At 39.8% G+C, this 22,988-nt stretch overlaps 1 protein-coding gene across 1 annotated transcript in view; it reads right to left on the bottom strand.

The window, feature by feature from the left end:
* The window catches only part of COL12A1 (collagen, type XII, alpha 1), a 106,430-nt gene that overhangs the window by 60,588 nt on the left and 22,854 nt on the right, over positions 1–22,988 (bottom strand). The window contains exons 14-21 of the mRNA XM_010565774.1: positions 11,766–12,035; positions 9,593–9,859; positions 7,061–7,253; positions 4,209–4,330; positions 1,460–1,609; positions 1,251–1,370; positions 545–709; positions 208–354 (exon numbers count right to left, since the gene is read on the bottom strand). Of these exons, the coding sequence (XP_010564076.1) occupies positions 208–354; positions 545–709; positions 1,251–1,370; positions 1,460–1,609; positions 4,209–4,330; positions 7,061–7,253; positions 9,593–9,859; positions 11,766–12,035 (1,434 nt within the window). The remainder of the gene's footprint in view (positions 1–207; positions 355–544; positions 710–1,250; positions 1,371–1,459; positions 1,610–4,208; positions 4,331–7,060; positions 7,254–9,592; positions 9,860–11,765; positions 12,036–22,988) is intronic.

Below are 22,988 nucleotides of genomic sequence, written 5' to 3'. Positions count from 1 at the left end.
ACGCTGTGTTAGGTATAACACAGTCATTGTTGAAAGGAAAGGAAGAACCCCTGCAGGGTAGTCCAGGTGGTCTGCACAACTTCCTCACACCAGCAGCTGAAAAAACAGCCCAGGGCTACACAATGTTCCCAATAAGTAAAAAAATGGAATTAGCAGTGCAAGCACTTAAATGGAAAGAGGATGAATTAGACTGAAAATGTGATGTACCTGGACCTTTCACACTGTTACACAGATTCGTGGTTACATCATCAACAATGTTAGCCAGGAAGGAGAAATCTGCAACGTTGTAAGCATGGATGTCATCTGGATCTGTTGCAATCTGCTTCAATTCATTTTCATCTGCATTTTTAATACCTTACAGAGAAGACATGAAAACAAAACTTGTTAGAAATGATGGCCATGAAACATAATGCCATGAACTTAAGTCCCTAAACACATTCTTTGAATAGCATTTTAGGTACTCATGTATGTGGCCACTTCTCTGTTCATTTAGCAGATGGGCAGGAGGGGATTGGCACATGCCAGCTCTTCATATAATACTTACCAATTGCATAAAGTTCCACTCCCTCATCTCTGAGTCTTCTTGAAGGGGTGACTACATCATCTTGTGATTTGCCATCAGTGATGAGAACACCAATTTTGCGAGCTCTGGGCCTTAAGCCTGCATCTTGTTTGAAGTTGTTTTTTAAGATGAAATCCAAGGCCATTCCTAGCATGATACAAAGAAGGTAACCATCACTATAAACTATTTCCACATAGTAGTCATGGTAAAGGAGAGTATTTAATCTTAGTGATTTCACTCTGACATCATTCCACAAGTCACTTCCTTCTAGAAGCACTCAGAATCTAGTTGCAACCCATCATCTGGACTTATCAGGAATGGATATTATTTCAGCCCTCTCAAAGTCTCTCATCTCTTACCTTTTATGCATCACCTTCCTATCTGACCTCCTCTCACCTCCCTTCTGGGTCCTCACCTTGTCTTCATCCCAACCCTGACATGGAACTGCCTTTCCTTCTTCTCAACAGAAACCCAAGCTCTTCATCACTCAAGCTCTCCTCCCTCACATTTCTCCAGACTTCCACTAAGGTTATATGTCTATGCTATGCCTGCTCTCTACCAAACATACTGAATTGAACTGTAAGGCCCTTTTGTCATGGACAAATTTGAGCTCACTGAACAATACTGGAGTCAGCTACTAGAATCATTTTTACTGAGGCTTAAGGAAAATCCTGTCAGTGTGACATACCTGTTAGAGTATTGCCTCCTTTGTATGGTAAGTTGGCTACAGCCTCTAACAAAGCCTGTTTGGTTCGGTAAGCATTGAGATTCCATTCTGTCCTGGGATCTCCACTATACTGTGCAAGACCTGGAAAAAAAGCCATCATTACTCAGTTATTATGTGGCTGTGTAGCAGTTACGCCTCATTTTCCCTCATATAAGCATATAAGGACTTACCAATCTGTACTTTGTCAGGACCAATATCAAAAACTTCAACAATACGAGCAATGAAGTTCCTGATAGTTTTAAAATTTGGCCGCCCGATACTCCATGAGCCATCCACCAGCAGCACGATATCAGCTTCTGCTCTGGTTCTACATTCTAAACCTGCCATGTCAACCAGAAAAATATAACCTTAGCATGATAGCTTGCTTTCCCCATCCTTTTATATGACATATGTCATGAGTTAGCTTCCAAAATAGCTCTAGTTTTATTCACTGGCACTCTGTCAAGTATGACCTATTTGTGAACGTTATTCACACTAGTCACTGGTTCCACGGCAAAAGCTGTATAAATTTCTTCATGTATGTTTCCTTTTATAAATAAGCTTTCACAAATGTCAAGGCCAGTGCTCTTCTCTATTGTCATGTCATTATCTGTTTTCGTCTTTAAGGGTGGTTGATAACTTGATTTCAGAAGTTTTGTAAGACTACTAAACTAACTGCTGACGTGGCAGTGAGCATTATCAGATTATCGAAATTTACAGTATTTTAGTCTGTCATGGATAGCTAAACTACTGCTTAGCTTTAACAATATAATAGTGGAATTACTAACATAAATTACAACCACTTTCAAATAAATAGCATTTCTGAATTTTCAGGGGAAAAAGACATAGTAATACAGGTGGTAGAGAAGTTTGCATATACAGGAAAGAAAGAACACAATTTAGAGAAGATACACAAATATAAACACAGATCAAGAGATAGAGAGGGGACAAGAACAAACATTTATATAAAGCTGAAATGTTCTGAAAAGGTAGGAAGCTATTTCAGATATCTTCAATTTACAAATTACAGAATAAAACACGTATCTCATTTTTTTCATCACAAGGAAAATCACAAAATATTTATACAAAACGGAAAGACACAATGATTTTATCCACAGCCATTTGAAAAAAAAAAAAAAAATCCTTGCTCTCTCTCTTTTCCTGTAGATTGTGTTACCAGCTGCAAATTTTCTGGCTTCCTGCCATCAGAGCTTCTGGTCTTTATATGGAAGAAATCCCATTGAGAAAAATCAGCCACACTCATCACAGTTGAAAGATATTGTGATTTCATATATGTTCCACATAATTGATCCAACACTGTAGACTCATGAATATAACTATTCCATGTACCTGGGGGTTAAAAGCATGATCCTCTTCTGCATAGAAAATATAGATCTAGTCTTTAGTCAGGACAATAAAATCAGTTGGGAGTAGGGTTTAAATAAAACCATGTTAGTTCAAAAAATTGCATGCATAACTTTAATATGGAAGTTAGCTTCATGTACAATATAAAAGTTAAACTATTTTGACTTTTATTTTTCTTCCAACTACCATAGTTCCCCACATGGAAAATTCTAGCAAAGGCACCAGACCTAGGGTGATTTTTTTTCCCCCTATTAATAAATAATGTACTATTACATTTACAGTCCCAGATACAAAATTCGTTTTTTCACATTAACCATGACTCAAATCCATGCATTAGTAAAACTAATTAGCTTAAAGAATATAACACTGAAGACAGAAATGACAGCTGTCATAATAAAAAATAACAAACCAATCTTGGTGCAATTATTTTTCTGCCAGACTTATTACAGCTTTAGTCTAATGTCATTGATGGCATGTTATGTAGTTTTTCTCTTGTATTAGACAGAGTGGGACAGCAATTAACAAGTTTCTAAAAATGTTGTCAATAAAGTTACACAAGGTGAGTATTTTTTACACAGCCCAGTGTGAAAACAAGGCATCAAAGAGGTTAAGTGAAAAGAATATAGAGTCAACTGTCAGAAACTTTTTTTTCTTTATTTAACTCTGAAAGGCCTTTGCAGTTAGGTTCTTTCTCCTTATCAAATTCTCTCTGAGCAAGCCTTGAAATGGCAGAAGAGGAAAGTCTTTACTTCTACGTGTATCCTTGGCTATTATGAAGCAAAGACCTACTTCTTTGTGCTCTCTGTGAAGCAGGACTGACCCCTGAAACTCTCTTCATCCATTAATTGAGAGTATGGTGAACACAGCTATTAGCATGCAGAGGCAAATTAACCGCACCAAGGGAGCTGCTATCATAACATTCATAGAAACTCTGACTGGAAGGTTTAGCTACACAGGGTGAAACTCCCAAACTGATACTGGAGAGCACTTAGCAATTGCATTTCTGAACTAAATCTCCTCCTTCTATGGTAAAAAAAATGACTAAATAATGGTTATGTTGAATATAAATTTAAATAATACACAATAACACTGGGACATTTCTAACTATCAGATCTTTGTTCATTATATCATCTTAGTCTTAAAAGGAAAAGTCACCATATAAGGACAAGCAAAGGGCTAAATATCTGCTTAAAATTCCTTGTTCTACTCCTGTGGACACCCTTGTAGATGAGCTCTGATCTCTGTTCAAGAATTTGACCTTATGTGATTTAACACAGATGTGGATGGCTTGAAAACGCAATGCAGATGGCTTTGAGTAATCAGCAAAACATGGGTTGCCTGAGTTATCATCTTTGTAAGATCATCTAAAGGGTGCAGAGGACTAGAATCATGAACTGGGGCATACTTAGTGGTCATTCCAGACCAGAGGTTATGTCATTAGGGTAGGGAGTATACTTAATCCTGTAAATAAATATTTATGTGCATTAGAAAAACGATAAGGAAACACTGGTAAACTTTTGGTCTTTTCTTATCCAAAAGCCAAGACTGCCTTTTCTTCAATTCAATCAGGTTTACCTCTAGATAAAAATGGCTCCGAAGTAGTATCTGAAAGGGTGGTCATCTCTTGTCCAACCAAGGGGCTGCTCTCTCCTCCTTCAAACATTCCAAAAACATTTACCTTATAGGTAGTTCCTGCCCTGCAATAGTTAAACAAATGTACTGTAACTAAAGTCATTTGGCTAGCAAAATGCTGACACTTCACTTACAAAATTCTCACAGGAAAAAAGCAGCTGGTTAAACATGAAGCCCGAAGACTAGCTCTTCCACAAGACAGTGAAGTTTCAACAATTAAAAGCTGATTCTAGATTCTGTACTTAAACTTATAGCCTTCTTCATTCAAGTAATTTAAGACTTAAAGCTCAGGAGCGATGCATCCCAACAAAGAGGAAGTCAGGCAAAAGCACCAGGGGGCCTGTGTGGATGAACAAGGAGCTCCTGGACAAACTCAAACACGGAAAGGAAGCCTACAGAGGGTGGAAACAAGGACAGGTAGCCTGGGAAGAATACAGAGAAATTGTCCAAGCAGCCAGGGATCAGGTTAGGAAAGCTAAAGCCCTGATAGAATTAAACTTGTCCAGGGATGTCAAGGGCAACAAGAAAAGCTTCTGTAGGTACATTGGTGATAAAAGAAAGACTAGGGAAAATGTGGGTCCTCTCTGGAAGGAAACAGGAGACCTGGTTACCTGGGACATGGAGAAGGCTGAGGTAATCAATTACTTTTTTGCCTCAGTCTTCCCTGGCAAGTGCTCCAGCCACACCACCCAAGTCACACAAGGCAAAGGCAGAGAGTAGGAGAAGGAGAAGATCAGGTTCGACACCATCTAAGGAACCTGAAGGTGCACAAGTCCATGGGATCTGAGGAGATGCATCTGCGGGTCCTGAGGGAACTGGTGGATGAAGTGGCTAAGCCACTATCCATCACATTTAAGAATTCGTGGCAGTCCGGGGAAGTTCCCACTGACTAGAAAAGGGGAAACATAACCCCCATTTTCAAAAAGGGAAAAAAGGAAGACCCAGGGAACTGCAGGTCAGTGTGTCTCACCTCTGTGCCTGGCAAGATCATGGAGCAGATCCTCCTGGAAACAATGCTAGGGCACATGGAAAATAAGGAGGTGATTGGTGACAGCCAACATGGCTTCACTAAGGGCAAATCATGCCTGACAAATTTGGTGGCCTTCTACAATGGGGTTACAGCGTTGGTGGATAAGGGAAGAGCAATGGATGTCATCTACCTGGGCTTGTGCAAAGCACTTGACACTGTCCTGCATGACATCCTTGTCTCTAAATTGGAGAGACATGGATTTGACAGACAGACCACTCAGTGGTTAAGGAATTGGCTGGATGGCCGCACCCAAATAGTTGCGGTCAACGGCTGGATGTCCAAGTGGAGAGCAGTAATGAGTGGCATTCTTCAGGAGTCAGTATTGGGACCAGTGCTGTTTAACATCTTTGTCAGCAACATGGACAGTTAGATTGAGTGCACCCTCAGCAAGTTTGCCGACAACACCAAGCTGTGTGGTGGGGTCAACATGCTGGAGGGAAGGGATGCCATCTAAAGGGACCTTGACAGGCTTGAGAGGTGGGCCTGTGCAAACCTCATGAAGTTCAACAAGGCCAAGTGCAAGGTCCTGCACATGGGTTGGGGCAATCCCAAGCACAAATACAGGCTGGGTGATAAGTGGATTGAGACCAGCCCTGTGGAGAAGGACTTGGGGGTGTTGGTTGACAAGAAGCTCAACATGAGCCGGCAATGTGTGTTTGCAGCCCAGAAAGCCAGCCATAACCTGGGCTGCATCAAAAGAAGCATGATGGGCAGGTGGAGGGAGGTGATTCTCCCCCTCCACTCCACTCTCATGAGATCCCACCTGGAGTACTGCATTCAGCTCTGGGGCCCCCCACATAAGAAGGACATGGAGCTGTCGGAGTGAGTCCAGAGGAGGGCCACAGGCATGATCAGAGGGCTGGAGCACCTCTCCTGTGAAGACAGGCTGAGAGAGTTGGGCTTGTCCAGCCTGGAGAAGAGAAGGCTCTGAGGAGACCTTATAGCAGTTCTCCAGTACCTAAAGGGGGCCTACAAGAAAGCTGGGAAGGGACTCTTTAACAGGGAGTGTAGTGATAGGACAAGGGGTAATGCTTTTAAACTGAAAGAGGATAGATTCAGATTAGATATTAGGAAGAAATTCTTTACTGTGAGGGTGGTGAGACACTGGAACAGGTTGCCCAGAGAAGCTGCGGATGCCCCATCCCTGGCAGTGCCCAAGGCCAGGTTGGATGGGGCTTTGAGCAACCTGGTCTAGTGGAAGGTGTCCCTGCCCATGGCAGAGGGGTTAGAACTAGATGATCTTTAAGGTCCCTTCCAACCCAAACCGTTCCATGATTCTATGACTTTTAATGTTCCTATTTTTAATTTATTTAGTATATTTGCATAACAGATTTTGACATGGTCTGGTCCTAACTTACAAATCCAGGCCTCTGAGAAAATTAATCAAGAACTAAGCTAAGCTTTTTTTAACTAACATGAGGTAAGGAAGTTTTAGGAGGAAACTTTAGAAATCCCAACTTTCTCCGTTATCCCATTAGTTTTCTCATATGCCAAATACAGAACACAGCTTCTGCCCACATCTTTGCCTCCTTCAGTTCCTGTGAGAACACCCCAAGTGATGTGACTGAATAATCTCAGAAAGAGCACTGCCAGGTGCCTTTCACAGATGGCATAACAAGATCCTCATAGCTTATTGACAAATTACTTTCTTACTTACAGTAGATTTTGCTAGACTTTTGAACCCCAGATCATGATTAAACAAAACCCTAAGCTAAAGCTATTGGGGGGTAGGGGGGGGAAGAGAGACATGAATTATTATCCATACCTAAGCTCCTCCAATACCACTGTGCTGTCGTATGGTCCCACTATTAATTCTCCAAGACTCCCGTCATCTTCAGTAGGGTGGAAAGTTACTTTGTACCCCTTTACTCGCCCTGGGGCTGGCTCCCAGGTTACTCGGAAACTTGACATAGTTGAATCAGAAGTTCTCAGATTTCGAGGCGGCTTAAAGGGAGAGGCTGCAAGGGTGGAATAAAAGGGTTTAAATCAGGTCTGCTTATCGAAAAAAATCAACAAGTATGCTTTTATGTAAAAATCCATATGCAAATCCAGTATTAGTGGCAGTCCTAAACTATTTGTGCCTTTCCTTTGACATAAAGACAAGTATCAAGAGCTGAAAGGTGAGATTCATTTCACTTAATTTTAGCTGTCTAACCAATAGGTATGTGGGGCAGGTTTGTTATCAAGGCTGTCTCTACAGTCAACGGACTGAGGGATAGATAGCAATTCATCTCACCTATCTTAAACATCCACCTGATCTTACAATAAAAGCTGGCAATAGGTGCACTAACCACAGTCAGTCATTCTCTCTATTAATTATGGGGAAAGACTAGATGACCAGCTTAGACTAGCCCTCTCTCATTTAAATGGCAACAAGTAAGTGAGCCATATAGACCAAAAGAGAGAAATGGAAGCAGCTTCCTCTCAAACCAACACTGGAAAAATCAGAATTTACTGCAGGCAAAAGTCACACCCAGCCAGTACTCAGTCACCAATATCACTTCTCAAGCTGCTTCCTCCTTAGAGCTCTATGTCCCAGAGGTCAGAGTATGGAGACAGTGGAAGCAAGGACCCTTTCATAGAAAAGGTCCTGCCAACACTCCTCTCCCTTTACAGGCTCAGGGCCTGGCAGTTCTAGCAACTTCACCAACCACAGGTATGGCAGTGTGTCAAAAAATACTTATTCAGAGGAGTGCCAGCCAAACAGCTTGAGGTTTTTAGGTCAAGAGCAAGTTCCTCTGAAGACTAACGGCTACTCAGTGCAGGTCAGTACTCACAGACAGAGTGGTTAACAAGCCTGCTGCTAGCTTCTACCTCACTTTTGCTTTTGTATGTATCTGAAGTGCAGTCGCAGAATATACTGCAGCAATGTAATCTCAAAGTTGCAAAAATGGGAATTAGGGTAAACAGAAAGTCACCATAGCTTTGGAGTGAAAAGGTGGAGGGAAAAAGTAAGAGTTTGTCTTATCCCTGTGCCTATGCTATTGTCTGACTATAGCTGAAAGATCATAAATGTCCTCAGATTGTGAATTCTGCTGAGAAACAGTAGATACACTTCCACTCACAAGGAAAAATACAGCCTCTCTGTCTCATCTCCCATGACACTCCTCCCTGAATTATCATGACAGCTTCAACTAACAAGATCACTTGGGCTCCACTTGCTTCCAAAGAGTGATTACCACCACAACTATTTACACTGAAAGCACAGAAGCATTTCTGTATCAAGATGAACAGGTCAAAAAACAAAAGCAGCTGGATGATCTGAGATTTATCTCAGTATGGTTTTCAAGACTGAAAAAATAGGTGTTGGTCAAGAGCTGATCAAGTTTTCATGACTCCTCTACATCAACCACATTTTAATTTAAAAAGAAATCTTCCTGCAGTAACTGAAGTGCTGATATCTCCGTTGTTAGGAGACTTGTTTCTTACTTCCTGTCATCATTCGATATGACATATGTTCAGAGAACAGAGAATGGCATGAAGTATTTACAGTGTACCTCAGTGAATGGCACTAGTCTCACATGGGCAGAAACATCCTCAAAAAAACTCTCTTTTGGTAATGGCTCTCTGTCTATAGAAGCAGAAAACTGACTCTAAATCTGGTTGATTTGATCAAGATATCAAGAGAACACTTCCTCACAAAACGAAAGACCAGCATCAGATACATACTAAAAGCAGAGTACAAAATCAGTTTTGCTCATACCACAAAAATCCCCTCACCAGGACTTAATAAACATTTTAGAGTTTCAGCTTCTGAGAGAGAAGACAGCTGGTCAAAAAGACCATGGTCTCTGAGGTCAGGCTTCCCCTGATAACTCTTCAAAAGCATCTACTCGCCCTTTTCATTACCTCAGGTTTTCCACAGAAAATACGGTGACCAAAGAAGACAAATCTGAGTAACAGGATGCTGAGTAGCTATTTAATCAATACCCACGACCAAAAGGCAAATTATGAAACAACTGACAACATTTAAGCAGTCTGTTGATATACTGTCTTCCTCACAAAACACTTTGTTTTGACTTCTGATGACAGTGTTTCAAAACAAGTCCAGTATTTTCAACTAGATTTTACACCACATTTATACCCTCAATGCCAACAGCAAAAAGCTGTGCTCAGGCTATGCCATAGTGAAGTTTCCAACAAATCAAACTCTCTTCTTCACCTCTAGTATTTTCTTCAATTTGCCTGTTAATTCATGATCTTAGCAGACTCCACCATACTTTTCTACATATCATGCTTATTAATTTTAAGCACAAAGCTTTAATTATCAAATCCTGTACAAGCTTGTCATACATACCTGTTGTTCCTTCTGCTTTTCTTGATTTTCCTTGTCCAAAATCATAAATTGGAACAACACTGAGGTCATACGTAGTTCGCGGCTTAAGTCGCTTTAACACTATGCTTGTAGTAGGAGCATTTACTCTTCCAAACATCTGTCTTCCTCCACTGCGTGGTCGGTAGTACACACGATAAGACAAGACTTTTCCAGGTGAAGGCTGCCATGTAACTCTCATTGTATTTTCTGTCTCGTTGTCTACTGTCACAGTCCTGGCATTTGGTGACACTTTTCAGTGTAAAAATATGGATAAATGTTTACTTTGTCACATAACGATATATTCAAATGCATGCCTACAAAATTCATTCTGCTGTATTAAATAAAAAATTGCTGCCTTTAAAATTACAGTATTTGATTGTGGGGAATACACAGTGGAATCTCACAAGCCATTGTTAATTTATTTTTTAATTGTAATGGACTAAACAAGCATAAGTGTGCTTTCCACTACAGAGAAGGAAAGAGAGAAGTATAAATTACATGATGACACAACATAATTGGGGGTTTTATTTAGTCACACTTTTCAGTAATCTGCTAAATAATGGATTCAGCACTCCCACATGAAAGGGATAAATCATAAAGCCATTGGCTTTTTATGAACACAACGTCCTATAGAGTTAAGATTTTCTAAGTTTCGAGTTTACAGATTTGATAAGACACTGCTAAATACCTAAACTGCTGGGTGTTGGGCTCCATACAAACTAACCTGCAAATAGTGGTAAGTGACTTTCCAAATGCTTGGAAAATCACTCACCGCTATTTGCAGGATAGTATATGTGCTGAAATAAGCACACGGACTAATAAAGCATTTTCTCTACAAATTGGAGCATTCGGCTTCTAAGACATATTTTCCAGACTGTACAAATGTTACAAATGATCTGAAGTGAACTGAAAGGTATGCAATGCTGGCTGTCAGCCGGAATAAGCCATCTAGGTTTTGGCAAAACAGAAGCTCCTTGGCATGCCAGAATCGGTCAGTATTTCATCACACGGTAAGGTAGACTTTGCAGGCTACAGCATCCTCTCCCAGTCCTAGGGACTCACAATTTTTAATTGTGTTTGTAACAGAAAGATGCAATGTTAGTTGGTCTCAGTTCTGGGTCTATTGATGGGCCTGACAGCAAGTTCCCTCAGGCAGCACACTGAGAGAAGCAACAAATGATGCATGGCTAAGCTGCCTCCTTAGCCTGGAAGATGCAGGACAGCTAATGCTGCTGTTCTTGAAAAGAGGAAGATGTGGGACAGCGGTCTGCTTTGACTCTGGGGAGTCCGGTCTTACCAGTGGCAGCAATCACTACTCTTGCGAGACCTTAAGGGCAACTATACTGGGTCAAGGCCAAAGGTTAACGTAGTTCAGCAGCCTGTCTCCAACAGTAGTCAAAACAGATGCTTAGGGAAGAGTACAAAAACATGTAAACACACATGATGCTTCCCCAGAGCACTCCCTCAGGCTTCGACTTCACATGGCCCCTTTAAGCAAACAACAGAAACATCAAGGCTGATCCAGGGCATCCCTTCATTCATTCTGGCTTGTCTACTTGCCAGTTCTTGCTATAAAGCAACAAGCTATCCCTGGCCTCTCAGTGTTTTTTACTTTGCCTACACTGCAGGAGAGGCTTGAGCCTGCTTTGACTAATACTACATAATGTTTAGCAAATAAGAATAAAAAAGAGCCTTAGGAAAGGTAAATAACAAACATCAAAATCATCCAGTGAGCCTCAGTTTGAAGAATGTGAAGACTGAAAAGGGCAATAGCCTGGAAAGCAAATTCATTGATTCTCTGGGAATTTATCCCATGGTTCGTCCTTACTCTACCCATAACATTTCTTCCACCTGATTTCTAGCAGTCACACCAAACCTATGAAAGGCCAGATTCAGGGTAATTTGCAGACAAAATACATCTTAAGTTGGAAGTAATTCTTGCTGAATCCAAACCTACATGACATAGAAGAGATTTGCCCTTTTTTTAATGGTCAAACAAAAATCCAAAATTGACTGATCTGAGGTGGCATTTTGGTTTGGGGGGACATTTGAGGGAAAAAAAGGTGAAGAAAAATAAAGTCCATTTTCTTTAAAGTACGATAATTTCACCAAGCACAGAATGTTACAAATGGTGGTAACCTTGTACTACACTCACCGTCAGTAAAAGCCTCTCCTTCTACTGGGTCTCCTTCTCCACTGCTGTAGATTGCGGATACTGAAATCCTGTATTTAGTCTCTGGCTCCAAGCCTTCTAGCACAGCATCCACTCTGTTTCCAGGGACTCTCTTCTCTCCCATCGTATCATCATAAAGTGATTTCCATACTATCCTGTAATCATTAACTGCCCCTGGAGCTGGTGTCCATGATAACCCAACTGTAGTGTCAGTTATGTCTGTGGTAATCAAATTACGTGGTGAACCACGTTCTGCAAGAAAGAAAACAGCAAATTGTCTCTAAAATACAAATAGCAAAAGTTAGCAAAGTACAAATTATCATAAGAGAAAAATCAAACTTTTCCCATCAATATTAGTTTCAATAATGTACATTTCTAGTTTCAAGAGAAAATTCATTGATTTTTCATCAAAATGCTTAAAGCTAACTTTAGACTATGAATGATCCTATCCCTTACCATGCAAGATACTTAGCAGTTATGCTTTAGAATATGCAAAATAAAAATGGCATTAATCAAAGACTTGGAATGAAGCCAGTGTTTAAACGTGCTGTAGCTCATTTAGGTAGGTTTTAACTCTCAAGTAAATAATTTTATTTCAATCATTCATCTTCATCCTCATGTGTGTAACTTTTTTCTTGGGGGGTAGATAAAGGAGACTTTTATGCAAGTCAAACAGTCCTTTCTCTAACAACGTTCTCTTCTTATTTAATAGTACTATTCTTATCTTCCAGACTACCGCTTACCAGATTTAACAGCTATTTCTTTTTATGTTTACAATTAATTTGCAGTGTGCTTATTTTATGCCGCAGTTACAGTAGAAAACAGTCTCCACCTTTCCACTCATAAGACTTGTACCTCTTTCCTCCCTGTAGCTTGTTCCAGCCAGCTTGGAACAAAGGAAACAGCTCATTAGTCTGTGAAATCCAGTTGTCAGCTGGATGCATGAGCCTCACCTAACACACCAGAGTAATTCCACTGCTTAAAAATGGAGTTCATTGGTCTGAAGCGGTGCAGTGAACGGAGTGCCTCTGTTTAACGTTTAACATACGTTTATAACATATGTTCAATTTTCCTATTGCAGTGGCTGCCTCTTGATGGCAGGAAAGGGGCGCTGACTGGTGGGTTTAATGCAATGGCCTCACTGTAGCAAAATCTGCAAAAGGGATCTACGAAACCAGATCCACATACACACAGAAGCGCTCAGTTCTTTGGTGTGTATTCTCTGTGGCCTTTCTCACTGTACAAGACATTCCTAAGAGACTGCTTAGCAAGAGGACTTAAATGCTTGAGGTGGCCTCATCACATCACAGTTAAGTTTTACTTGCACTGATAAAAATATATCCCTATATTATACCACAGCAGCCACAGGACCAGACTCAAAATTCTTTGAACACAGAGAAATTCAGTACCTATCCAATTTCCACTGCTTAGGCTCACTGCAAGAACAGACCTCACCATTTTCAGAAGCCTGAAGCAGTTTCAGTCCAAGACTGAGCAACAAGTTGCTCAAAGCCATATACCGTGTTTTCACTTTTCATACTCATTTGTCTTTCACTTCCACTGCAAATCTGCAACATTTCCAAACATAATCCCACTGGAGCAAACAGGACTACCTGGAGAAAGCTTCGTTTTGGAAATATCTCATTGCCAGCACAACTTCATTAAAACTGAGCCAATGAATCCCACTTGGCTTAATGACGAATGGAAATTAATATCAGCCTATCTGAAAACAATGCTTACAGTATAATAAAGATTCATCAGCTACACAGACTACAGAATCAGAGGGTACCACTCCAACCATGAAGCAGACTCTCAGATATAGCTAATGGATCATGTAATAGAATTCCTTTGTGTTGTGAGTTTTTTCTGATTTTAATTCACAGTCTTGGGACATCCCATAATGTTTCTGTGGAGACAATTCTTTTTCCATCCTAACTCTGCATCAGTTCTTACAATTTTACTCTTCAAACCAATTTTTAGCCTCACAATATAAATCATTACAATTGGTGGCATCTTCTCTTCAAAAAAACATTGAGATACAGAGGTTTTGGTAAAGTTCACTTGTTTATCATTTCACAACAATAGCAGTTGCATATAGTGAAAAAGTTATAGTGAAAAGGCCTGATTCAGCTCGTGCTTCATGAAGTCTCACCGAATTCAGTGACTGCATTAAATGCAAGCCAGGGCAGAATCTAAACTCCAAACACCAATTTTCCTGGAAGCCTGAAAAAAAGATTTGCCTTCAAAAGTAAATTACACCAATTTTTCTGTCTGCTCTTAAGCTTCTGCTCCCAAATCTTGGCTTTTTCATACAATAAAAAAAAATATTAAAGCAATCCAAATGGAAAAAATATGGAAAACCTAACTTGATAGAATGCACAGATGTCTCACAATAAAAACCTTTCTTTCCATATTTTAATGTAATATAAATATACAAGTCACTTTATTTTGGCTACTTTAAAACATGGCTCTGCCACAACATGATTTCAGTATTAAAGTATCTGCTACCACAGCACAATTTTTTGCAAGTCTACTCTTGGACACTACAGCTAATGATATACGTTGGAAACACTGCAAAAATAACTGCATATTTAAACCCGTTATTGATTAAGTCATTACTGAGGTCATTAAATAACAGAGGAAAATACTTGTTTGGAATGGACTGTAATGGTTCTGAAAGAAATGTTCTTTGGAACTAAATGTCTTTTTTATAAGGCAAGGTAAGAGAGGGAAAAGTGACTGGGATTCCTACCAAACCACTAGAACTAAATGGAAAATTTTTACTTCAAATAGTTGGAAACTGCTGACAAGACAACTTACCTACTAAGGGAAATTAGACTTTTTATATGTTACACTGCAACGAGAACATTTCTTTAACATAACACACTAACTTGATTTGCACCTCATGTGTAAGGTGGAAGTTCACTGACGGCTTTTCTCTGCTTCACTGGATCTCCCACAAGTGTTTTTGTATTAGGGGACACAGCTGCAGTCCAACTGTAAGTCTTAAATTATTATTGGGATTCCACCCAATATTATCTAAGCTGCTACACTCAGAGTCAAGAAACATATTTATGCTGCATAATAACACTGGTATAATGTAGTCACTAGCAAACACACAATTAGACCTATGAGATATTTTTCCCTTGGATTAAAACAAAATACCTAGTTACCTTGCTTACGTTTCACAAAAAAACAGAAAAATATCTACAACTGTAACACCTAAGCAGTCATTCTGTTCTTTGGTCCACACGTTCAGAAACATTTGTTGTACACCTGCTTCTTGCCTGCTTGTTTAAATTGGATGGATAAGGAGCAAGGAAAGACAATGTACACTGCAAGAAAGAAAAGTGCTGGCTCGCTGGTTCACAAGTGGCTGTCAAAAGAATCCTGCTTTTTCCTGACTTGAAATGGAAGCTAAAGTATGCTCATCACTTCACACAGGCCCCAAGTCATGAGCAAGTGAGGAAGCAGTTGGTTTTCGAAAATTATCCCCTAACAGATATTGGGTCTTATGATGCTCTGGAGCACCAAACGGGCTGGTGTAAGCACAGCTGTAAGCCATGGTGAGTACGTACGCAGTAAAACAAAGTGCTTGCACAGACAGGTCAAACCTCTGGGCGAGCAAGCCAGTCACCAGTTTCAGGCTATCGGATTCTCTTCAGCAGTCTTTAGCTCAGAGCTGGTCTGCCTGCAGTCCGTTGTACATCTCTACCATCACTCAGTGCAGACACACAAAAAAATTAACTTGGTAACTTTCAGTCAGGTGCTTTTACACCTACTTCTGGACTTCTGCAATGTCCAGTTTCCATATTAAGTTTTTCCACTATAGTATGCCAGAGACACAATATAATATTAAAGCAGTTTCCTTGTGTCCACTTGGCTCACTTCCCATAGCTCTCCAGCAATCACTGTTGTTATTGAACACAAGACTGTGAATCAGCTAAAATTAAAATGTTGACATTCATAAAAGTCAAATGGCCTTATTCAGATGGCCTTTCCCTTCAGAAACATTTACACAACTCCAGCTGATTTCAGTGGGAGTTGTACATGCAGTTTGGGCCCAAAGTTTAAAGAATTTTCTGTATGTGCTCTTAAAACCAGCTTTCAAAATCAACCTGCAGTGGTAAATGTCATGCACAGCCATGTTTCATTTAAGTTAAACATAGGATTGACGTAACCCAGTATCCTAAAAGGTCATAATCAACTAAATAAATAAACCTTCTCTTGCAGAGGCATATAACCAAAATTTTATGGCCTGAGTCCTGCCTTGTTTACAATGAGATACGTCAGGAGTATCCCATTAAGTCAGCAAGCTAGGTCGCCGCAGCCAAGGGTCCGAGTGCATGCATCAGGCGTGATGGTAGCAGAATCACTTTAAGGTTTTACTTTACTGGTCAAACTCTCCTCAGCATTGGAGGAGGCAGTCACTTCGGTCGGCTGATACCCTTCCCTCCGAGCCACAAAGTAGTTGGTTATTCCTGGAGTACCAGCCCTCAGGCACATAGTGAGGGGATGTGGACATGGTGCAGGGGAGAATCAAGGACCTGCCACGCAAAGAGAATGCTCACTTGACCCTGTTAGAGCAGGTTTCTGGCTCTTCTGCTACTGGGAATGCAGAAAGGTGAGAAGATGCAAACCAGGAGAGTTCTGACCCAAAACAGAGAGACTTTGGCCAGACCACCCTAAGTCCCTGCTCTAGGATAAAGCCAACAGGAATTCATACTCAGTCCCTTTAATATTTTGTCTGTCTTTTTCAACAGTTAATCAGTTAACACTACTCTCAACTGTCTAGAAATATCTTTTTATTATTAATTCAACCTTCCCCTGTGGTTTTTTTCTGATATATATTTCATTTCCTATATAAAACTAAAATAATTTTCCACAGATTATCAGAAGTCAATTTCAAATGTCAGACTCAACAATCTTGGAATGTATAATTTTAAAAATGCATGAAACAGCATTAAATCTCCTGAGGACACTGAGTCCTTGTTTCTCTCAGGACGGAAGCAGCACTATGCAGTCTGAACATTACGTAAAGTCCCTGTGATATGCTAAAACCCTCATTGTAAGAAAATGTCACTTGAATTTGTGCTATTCTGCCTGTAGGAGGTCATTCATTTCTAAAGCAATCTTACGTTACTATAGAAACAGCAAAAAGGAATCATTTATTTACCAAAGAACTACTATCCATTTTCTGACCAAAAAAAGACACCCCCCCAAAATCCCCAAACCTAAGCTCTAAGAAATGTATACAACAGAAAACAAAACTGAAAAGTGACTCAGTCATGACAACCTTTTTTAATATATTGCTTCAGTACAGTCCAATTCTCACAGCACAAATAGCTCCCTGTCAAACAGGATGGCAGGATTGGACCCTATATTACTGAAACATAAAGATTCTCTTTCTAAAGGGGAAGAGACTATGACATAACTCTCTCTCAGATTTATCTTCCGCATATAATACACTACACCTCTTGTTGTTTATTCTATAATGTACAAAGATAATAAATAAAATGGGTTGACATCTCTGCTACTGTAGACTAGCAGTCTCATTTATTTCAAAAGAACTATGTCCATTTACACCAATAGTGTTTCTAGCCTAAGAACTTTACTGATAAATAGTTTGAAATGTCTCAGTGCAAGCAAGATGAGAATCTGACCACTGAATCTTTTTCTGAAAAAAAAAAAAAGCCTTTTTTCCTAAATTTCTGAGATCCATATTTTAAAGTGTAATGACTCCCCTGCTTGCAGTCAGTAACCAAAATATTCTTAAAGCTGTTCTGAAAAATATATAACTGCCAGCAAAAGGACACTCATAAAATAGATCTGCAGCTTTCAAACTTTTCAGACATTCATTAGGATTAAACATTTCTGTGTAGATTGCTTAATCTAGCAATGAATTTGTTTCTTTTTAAAACAACTGCAAATTATGAAAGTTAATCTATTTAGCAGCTAATGTACAGTATGTTCTTTTCATCTGACAGCATGCCTTTGGGCAGAAAACCAAATTCTTGCCAGACTTACAACCACCTCTCTTATTAAAAAGCAGATTAGAAAAACAGTAGCTCTCGCAAACTGCTCACTGTCTGTTGCATTTATACTCACAGCCCTCACCATGTTTATCATTGTATTTTATTTCTGGTGTATGATGACTTGGGTAAGATCATATGATCCCCAAAAAAATTGAAAGCCAAATGGTTTGTTTGGGGTGTTCAGCGACAAGAGGGAGTCTTTTCCCTAAGGCATTCCTGTGGGTGTTTCTTGCTTGTTCTTCAATCTGTATTATATATCATCAAATACAACCATCAGTGCTAATTTGTTTAGTTCCCCCAGTTGTCACAAGCCTTGTTCCACCACACGGCAAATGGCAGCCTGCACTGATTTAATTTACCTTAGCAGTTTCAACAACTTTGTGTGAGCTGAGGGGAATCACAGCCAACAAAATATGTCTGAGGAAAATTTTTCCATGGCACCTTTATAGAAGGGTTCCAACCAAAGCTGCCTAGTGATGGATCACCATGCACTTTTGAAAGCAAGAGGATAAAACTGGAGGGTTTTCTACAGCACATATTTTGCACGTGCAGTTATGTTTAATGCAGTATGAAATATAAAGCTCCAGAACTTTCACCTCTGGATGGTACTTCATAACAGTAGACAAAATCAGCCAGTGACTGAAAGAGGCTGTATAAAAGATCACAGCACTATAAATTTCCTAAAATCTGGATTACTGAAGAAGGAAAGCACACTGCTTCAACAAAGGGGCAAAAACATTGTTTCCCTTTTCCCACTTCACAAACACAAAAAAGAAATAAACCCATTCTCTCTGAATAACGATTACCTGTATGGTATGGAACAACACCCTCAGAAATGAGCAATCTGGTTACTCATTTGCTAAACTTTCTGTACCATGTTGTCTGTGAACAGTTCATAAAATTCTGATCCTCTGGCATGTGTTTATCTTTGGACTGGACCAGATAGCTATGCAAACAGTTTATAGAAGAGATTATCTACAGTTACTTGGGGGAATATTTGCCCTCTCTGTTTTATGCGGAGAAACAATAAGGGCAAGGACATACTTAGCAAAAAGAAAAGCAAAAGGAGAAGCAGAGATTACCCAGCTGGTAAATGATACCAAGTACACAGAATGATTGCTGGGTTTGTGTGGATTGATTTTCCCAAGTAACCTGAAACAAACAAATCACTTCAAAACATGGAAAAATTGCCATGTAGAGCAAAGCAGAGGGAGAGGAGAAACTTCCAAGAGCAATTTGTGACTGCTCCAAGATACGTTGCAGATAACATACATAACTGAAGGACCTTCAATGAATACCTGGTCAGACATGTTCTTGCAAATCTTGCTAGAGCAGTCTAAAAAATTTTCAGTTTTTCCTCTCTCTGCTGAAGGCTACTCTTGCAACCGAGATACAGTAACTGCCCATGTGAGTTCTACTACATGCAGAGCAAAATAAATCATTACTGAAGGCAGTAAGAATGTTTGTCTACACCCTTAGTCACAGGGGACCATTTAGTGACTCAGTAAAATTCCATAAACATCTGAGAGCTTGGATTTTTCATTTCCTGCCACTTGACTATACAATAGCTGGAGAAGCTACTGTATCCGGCTCCTCTTTTCTCACTTTCCTATTAGTGTTGAAATGTTCACTATACCCAAACTGATTTCTCTTAGACTGCAGATCAATACCATAAACTAACAACTGTCCCAGTTTGAAAGGCAATCTCAAGCCTAGCTCTTGATATGATAATGAAGTGGCCAGCAACTATGGCATCACTGACTGAATAGGTTTGGTGAGAATTCATATGGTGAAGACATCAAGTAAGCCCCACTGGGATTCCTGATACAGGAAAATACTTAAGTGCTCAGTACTTCAGTGCTGTTGGCAATGAAAAACACACACCACACTATTTTGTTTCTCAGACACTATGGCTCACGGAAAAACTAACTGAAATACTAAACACTTTTTTATGCTTCCTTTCACAGCTTTTTTGTCATTACTGTTGATAAGTTTATTTCTCCAGGAATTAAGATCTGTCCCATTCCCAGCCTCAGTCAGACAGGTTATTTCAGCTAATAGTTAGTCAAGTATTCACTTCACTGACCTGTGTAACTTTTCAGCCAAGTCCAACCATATTTATTTTAGTTCACAGGCAGCATGACTTCTTTTTCAAGTAAACTTCTATACTAAGCTTTGAAGTTTGAATGTTAACTTTCAGTTCCAAAATTGCAACCTTTTTATTCTTAATTGTCTGTTTTTCCTCAAAGGTTTTGTCTTTTTGTGCTTTAATGAGGTAAGACAACACCATAAAATGAAATATTGTCTTATATGTACTGTGACAGATATTCTGAGAACCTTTTATACCATTAGTCAGAGAGTCTTTAAAAATACCTATGAACGATGTCCAAAGAGTTTTGGCCTAATTCAAGTATTTTTATTACCCCATGAAACTGCAGATATGCTGGTTACTGAAATACACGGTGGATGTTCCGTGAGGAAACATCACGATTTAGTCCTCTGCTGTCATGCAAACAGACATTTGTATTCTATTCTTTACCTTTGATCACCCAGTAATGACTGACATCTGTATATGCTCTTACTAACATTTTACCTAACCATGAAAAATGTAATAGACAGCTTTAATATGAACAGTAATGTTTTCTGGAGTGCACCCCGATAGGATTTTCAAATCCAGTTGAATCTTCAAAGGATATGCATTTGAGTCACAAAGCTATACCTGTCAAAATGGTAAAAGTAATTTTTAATTTGGTTTTCTTCCAGCTGAGGAGCGGAATAAAAAGTAATTCAGTTAAGTGACAGGATGCTCACTTATTTGTATTTGTCCCAAGACAATATCTGCCACAGAATTTTTTACATAAGGTTTTAATTCAGTTGCTTAGAGTAAAACCTCTTACAGGAATGCTTCTGTGTCCTTTTAAGTGAAACATCCATTTTAAACTCCATCTGGTTGCATATGAACCCATTCCTGAGCTATAGTCAACTATCCTTTTTAAATTCTTTGACTCTTTAACTAATTTTCAGAATGTTTTTCTTATTGACAATTTATCACTGCAGAAAGTCCAAATCAGAATCAGAGCCCTCCTGGACAGGGGGAAGCACTGAAAGGACAAGACAGTCTCTCCCTGAGACTGCATTCTGGTTTTCTGATGACTCTGTCTTTTCAATTCTGCTGTATTTCATTCACTTCTCTCTCTATTTAGAATATGTTTTAACTGAAGCTCTAGGCAATGCCTTAAAAGACTTTTCTGTTGCTCAAGTTTTATGATAGGGTAAAAAGCTAAGCTTATTTTTTAATTTGAAACACACTTGATCTCTCCAGAGCTCCATGTTAATAAAGGGTCTCTCATGGGTTTACTACAAAGATACTCAATTAAAACCTTTCCACCAAATGTAAGCAGTTAACTCAGTCAATGCTTCACTAAAATATGAGGCATCTCCCTAAGGAAGTGGACAGTTCAGTCTGTTTAACAGACAGACAGAGGCGTCTCAAGATTTGCAAAGGAAAACCGAGGCGTTCCTCTCTCCACTGACAGCACAGAGAAAAAAGCACAAATGGCAGGCTCCTCTGTCCACTTGGGACCCAGCCTGCTCTTGTTCGAGAGTGAAATTTGCATTCCTGGATGTACAGTGGCTCAGGTTCAACAGAAAGAGTAGAGGAGACTCTTGCCCAGCATACACTACAGCCTTATGAATCTGCTGGGATGTGGGGATGTAAATTCAAGCTCTCCCAGACTGAGTAAGGCCTACATCTCCACGCTCCCTCTTCCCTCCAAAAAAGTGTTAGACCTAGCAGAATACCATACAAAAGGAAGTAGCAGCACCATCACCAAGAGGCAAGTTCATTAAGTCCTGATCACCTCTGGCTTTTCTGGAGGATGTGGGCAGGATACAGCTACCTGTTCTCCTTTACCTGGATCTCAGCACTGTTCTGGGAAGGAGACAGGTTCTTTTCTCCTACAAAAGGAGCATTTTGGATCTTGCATTGCTTGCTTGCGAAAGCAAGGGAGTTAGGGAACTTTCAGGGAGAATTGCAACGTGCCTGATTCTCTGATGGCTGCACCCTGTCTTAGTGTAAGCAGGTGGATTGGATCGTTGTCCAAGACCTAGATAGTGGGGTAGGCAGGGAGTTGGTGCCTAGCTCTCAGTTGGTCCTTCTATAGTTAATGGACAAAGAAAGGTTCCTTTGAAGGAAAAATGAGATCTCACATGGACTACCTTCTGGAAGTATCTGCCTTCACCAATCACAGAAGGATCCTAGAGTCCATGCTGCAAACTGCAGTGTTCAAATACATGCCTAAATTTTTAGTGGGATTAGTTTAGTACATTGGTGACTCATTGGAACTGATTTTTTTTTTTTCTTACAGTTTCCTGTTAAAATAGGTTTTCTGGTTTGTTTCCTAACCTATGTCATAAACAAAAAGTTAAACTGATGGAGAAACTGAGAGCCAAATATATCCGTACTATAACTCAGTTAGCATCAATGGAGGAGTTTTAATTCCACATAATTAATCTGTAAGATGTTTTCAAGTGCCGTGCCTACACAGCTGCAGTGCCAGACTTTAGCAATACATACCTGGCCAGCACAGAGCGCAGTCACACTTCCTTTCATGGCCTAGGAGGCAGCTTTCCCTATCCTCTGACAATTAACAGATGACACAGAAAATGCTCAAGAGAAGTAGTCTGGGAAATTCTCCGCTTGAAGGCAAAGCAAGAGCAGCCTCCCTTCCTTATAAGAAAGTCTTTGGCTCCAACTTAACGCTTTTGCCAGCATTCTGTTAATGCTCAGCCTCAGGTCCTTACTCCTATTAGTTAAAAGCAGGATATGATTCATTATTCCTATGCCTAGACTAGATGTTGCTTCTCTAATGCAAAAATTGTCCCTGAACATCTTTCAGTCTCAGTACAGTAGAAACCCTGCAAATTTTCAAATGGATTACATACTTTAATGCCATTAATTATTACTGTTACATTAAGAACAATCTGTCACTAAAACTGCTCAGAAGTTGCAAGTTGTAAGACAAAATATTTCACTGAGGTTGGTGTGGAAGTACAGTCAGTTTTGGTTGGTGCTTCTGGCAATACCCGCTTCAAGAAACCCAGAATCCCCTCCACAACCAACGATTTGATCCCACTGTTTTCTCTGATGGAAAGTAGGTTTGGAAAAATC

The sequence above is a fragment of the Haliaeetus leucocephalus genome, unplaced genomic scaffold (genome assembly GCF_000737465.1).
Source record: "Haliaeetus leucocephalus isolate CR32 unplaced genomic scaffold, Haliaeetus_leucocephalus-4.0 Scaffold195, whole genome shotgun sequence".
Lineage (NCBI taxonomy): Eukaryota > Metazoa > Chordata > Aves > Accipitriformes > Accipitridae > Haliaeetus > Haliaeetus leucocephalus.
This window is presented reverse-complemented; position numbering and strand designations above follow the sequence as displayed.